We start from the raw sequence: 4,506 nt of genomic DNA, 5'->3' as shown, positions 1-4,506 counted from the left end.
GTCCCTTCTCAACTCCTGCCACGAGAGTGATGTCCCATCTCTTGGTGCGGCGCTCCAATATATTGGTGCCTTTTCCTAGCTGTCAAGGCGGAAGTCGAAAACCGCACAGTTGCATCGTTAGGCTGTTCGTCCTCATTTTGGACGACGATCTCTCGCGTAGGAGGATGCGACCATGGCATGGCTGTGGGAGGTTGCGCTGGTTAAGTTGAGGTGAGCGTCGCGAGCCTTTCGCAGCACAGCGCCGCAGCGGCAACCGATGGACGTGATGGACGTGACGGACGCTCTCAAACACCGCACTGCCAAGCGAAGGGAAGAGTCCCACGCTTGTACTGCACTTGCAAGGTGTAGAGCTGGGAAGCCATCGAGAGTGCGGCACACCTGCGCATGAATGAGTGTCATGGTATTGCGAGGTGGGAGGTCAACTGACGCTCGCGCTGCCGTCGATGATTCGACGCTTAGCCGTGACAGGCTCGAGCATCATGGATCAAGCATGGCGCGTGGCCGCTTTGGACAGGGTTCGGGCCGACACCGCCCGAAAATAAGCCAGCCGCAGGACGAGACGAAGATGAGCCGAGCTTGTTCCTCACGCGCTACTGGTGATCCAGACGAAGACCAAGTCCTGAGCTGGTGAATTACAGTAAATTCAGGTACAGTATAGTAATCACTTCTGCATACACTCATAATCGAAGCTTTTGCGAGACCTTTGCACGCAACCTTGCAATACGAGTGGGCTTTTGCTTGAATCTTGGCAATCGTCCAACACCTGTGGTGCAGCCGTCCGACGAGCAGCCCAGTCTTTCCACAGCCGCAGCTGCCCAGCAAGTCCTTTTGTCTCAGCTTCGGTCACAACTGGTGAGCTGCACGCATACCCATAAGACCTGGTCTTATCGTCGTCACCATGGAATCATCAGGCAAGTGACGTTAGTCGTCTGAGCGTCGTCGCCGTGACCAGCTTGTGCCGAAGCACTTTCCATGTCGACTCTCATTCTGGGATGTGGGCTGCCAGGGTTAGGGTTGGGGTAAGCAATGAGTGGTTCGACGCCCCTGCTGTCATGTTTGCGACTTAATTGCACCATTGACCATCGCAGGAAACATGTGAGCGGCAGGATCGCCGAGACCTCTGGAGGATAAATTTTGTTGTAAACTCACCTCGAGCATATCGTAGTGTCGTCAACTTGCGCAGTAAGTGAATCAATTGGTGTTATAACAGTAGCAAACACACCAGCACATCGTCAGATATGTAACTTAGATTGGCAGACGCGATGCTCGTGTCTGACCACCTAGCAGTACTCATCATACTAGTCTTTTATACAATCGCTATCGAAATGCAGAAACGCCAGTCTAATCGAACATGGCGGTTGAATCTACCACGCTCACACCCAATTACCAGTGAGATACGGCAGGACGATTTTGCTGACGTCGCGGGTCGCCACCTGTGAGACATCCAGACTCGTAACCCTGTCTCTGCCAGCAAAACCTCTCGAGACGCAATCCCAATTCAGGTGCAGACACACCCTATCTACCAGCATGATGCCGACCGCTTCTCCCAACACCAGATTCGCTGCACCGATCAAGTCTGATGTATCCCACAGGCCGGGGCATATCGATGCCGTCCGAGACATGCGGAAGTGCCCTCGATTGTCTTGAGCGCGCCCTTCCAATCCTTTCCGTGTGCGCCAGAAGCATTTCTTACAGTCCGTGAGTGCCACACCGTTATGGTTCTGCGAAGTCTTCGACGGCCTCGGCAGGCCAGGTATGGTTCCGTTGCTATACTCGATGAGCACAGCGCTCAGGCATTGGGCACAACAAAGGATGAGGCATCCCGACTTGAGACGAGTGTCCCGCCTCGGCGAGTCTCCTTCGAGATCAGACGGGTCGTCCAAATCCATGTACATTGTAAGGTTCTGCGACCGCCAAAGCTTCTTGTGCTCTCGCATCGGCGACTGCAACTTGTTTGGAGCGCAATCCTCCATCATGAGGTCTTCCATGCGGAGATCAAGATCATCCATGGCACCGTAAATTTATAGCTCAGGTAGGAGCGAGTTGGGATCTTTCGACTTTGGGCGACTTTGATTGAGCAAAAGGGTGAGGGCCCGCTGCACGGATTCGACTGGATATGAACAGCAGGGCCAAGGTGATGCTGTACAGCACAGTAGCCTCCATTCAGAAACAACCATTGTTATAAAAGCGCCGTCGGTCCAACAAGACTTTGCGGCACGGCTTCCGGGCAGAGACGTTCTCGTCCGTTGGTACCCCCGAGCCAACACCCTTCGAGGCCCCTCCCCTCGTCTGCTCTTTCTTCACTGGCTGGGGACAGCTGAAGTGGCGGCGTTGTCACGCGCCATGTGACTCTGCTTGCACGCGGAAGCCTCCAGATTGATCTGATGATGTAAGGTGACAAGTATTGCAAAGGGAGAGCTGCAAAGGAAAGGGAAGGATGCAACATTGAGAGCCGTGTCCTCACATCACTATCTTGCACACTGGACTCGACTCGTTGAAGGTGAAGTCACTGCCTAATCGTGTCATCACACCCTACATCGGCGGCTTGGGGCAGAAGTTGGCGGAGGTTGATGTCTTTCCACTTTGGGTCGTCTTTGCTGAGCTTCGGGAGAGCAGTCTGAATTTCAAGGCGTCCCTGCTGTCCGGCGATGATCAAGGCACCATTGCCATCTCTCAGATGCTTTACGAGCCGCACGGTGACTGCAGCGTTCCCACGTTTCTACTGCGTGACTCGAAGGAGTCCGTTCAACTTTGTCCGCGAAACTGCACCTGGTGCCGGCTTCCAGAAGCGAATCCATCTCGCGCAGGGCGTTGCCTCATCGGCCGGTCAAGGTCGTGGTCTTTCGTGACACTTCCCTGCTTGACATGGGGAGATGAGAATGGCAAGGAATTCGAAAGCAGTTCATGCCGCCCAGCAGTATGTGCCCCTTGGAACGCCTGCAGCTCATCTGCAGGGCACCAGGAACAAATGTGATTAGTGCTGTGCTGTAGGAAGTGATCACGGGCTTCAAAACCGGTCCTGCCCAGGATCCGCCCCACAACTCAGCTGGCCGCGGATGGGCGCGTCAAGCAGCGGCTGATGCGGCGCCATCAGACCAGCCCGTCGCAGCGGTCCGCGTTGCGTGCAAGCCACCACCCGGCCACCTGCCAGTACCGACGCGCTGCCGCAGCACACGCGACGTTCTTTCCATTAATGTTACCGCCGCCATCACTGTCGCCCGTAGTCTCTGCCGCAACAATGCCATCACGTCCGTCCTCGCTGGCTCCCCATGCTTCTTCCAGCCGCAATCTCCGCCAGTGGTCCCGAACAGCTGCGACAGCCACTGGCGATCGCAACGTTAGCTCCGAGTCGGGGCGCATCTCTTGAAACCACCTCCGACTTCGCCAACAACGACAACAATTCTTGCGCGGCGAGCGATGTCGAAGTTGTAGACGAGGACGGCAAGGATATCCCCTAAATCAGATCTGGGAAGAAGGGCGCGCGCGCACATGGAATTGGAGCATAGCTTGCCGTGGAGGCAGATGCCTGCAGAACCGCAAAAGATGATTTTGATGCAGAAAGCTATGGGAATGAAAGGATACAAGGTGCACTCTGGCGACCGCCTCCTACCACACGGGGTTTCCGCGACCCCGGACGACATCTGGTACCTCAGAGGACGGCCCTGAAATCGAACAGCCTGATGCTTTGGGGCGACTGACTCTCACTTCTCAAGAAGACGTGAGAGCGCAAGGCTGAGGCTTGGAAGGGTCACGACCAGCATCCCGGCAACCACGCAGCCCCGTGGGATCAGAACGTCAGCTTCGTTTGCAGACGACACGTTTGAGAAAGACTCACTGCGACGATGGCTGTCGTGGTTTGAGACGACAATCTCGGTTTGTTGACGATCAGAGCTCGGTTTAAGCGCGGCAATCTGACCGTTCGAAGGTGTCGGCGGAGAAGAGTCCAGGACGCCTTGACGAGCGCACGTCTCGCCCTGAGCCGAAGCCACTCCAAGCCGGAAGCTTCGTGCTGGAGATTCTGCGAGGAACCGGACCAGCTCGGGGCGTGCGCGTTTTCTTTTGCTGCAGAGCCAGTGACATCCAGCCAGCGCAGTGATCTGGTGATGGCGCCAGAATTTCCGAGTTGCCTCAGGACTCGGTCGAAAGCGCCGGCCACAGACGAGAGTTGCTGCAACAGATTGTTCACGTCCAGTGTGTCGATTTGAAAAGCAGGCAGTCTTGTAAGGAATATGATCGCGGCAGCGGCGCTGCAAGCCAGCAGGGTCAGAGGAAGCATCGAGAGACTTTGCATCATGTTTCGGCGGTAGCACAGGAGGTCGGAGAGCGATCCCAACGTGCGGGTTTCATGTTCCTGTCAGCATGCCGGCAGAGCCTAAAATTTACAGATGCTGTCCGACCCTGAAGGCTAGATGGTCACGCGCCGGCGTTCGACTGGACCCGACCGAGAAATACTGGCTGCCTGAAACGCTGAATGAAACACTGGCTCACCTCGCTTCTTCCTCTGGG

At 55.9% G+C, this 4,506-nt stretch overlaps 1 protein-coding gene across 1 annotated transcript; it reads right to left on the bottom strand.

Annotated features, from left to right (window-relative positions):
* Window positions 1–1,373: 1,373 nt before the first annotated feature.
* On the bottom strand, window positions 1,374–2,009 carry WHR41_09579 (uncharacterized protein; the record flags this gene model as incomplete). The annotated part of the gene is made up of 1 exon (XM_069378182.1): window positions 1,374–2,009. One exon carries the CDS (start codon window positions 2,007–2,009, stop codon window positions 1,374–1,376), a length of 636 nt encoding a protein of 211 aa, XP_069224901.1.
* Between the last annotated feature and the right edge of the window lie 2,497 nt (window positions 2,010–4,506).

Source organism: Cladosporium halotolerans (genome assembly GCF_011745625.1).
Source record: "Cladosporium halotolerans strain TM138-S3 chromosome Unknown Sca158, whole genome shotgun sequence".
NCBI lineage: Eukaryota > Fungi > Ascomycota > Dothideomycetes > Cladosporiales > Cladosporiaceae > Cladosporium > Cladosporium halotolerans.
This window is presented reverse-complemented; position numbering and strand designations above follow the sequence as displayed.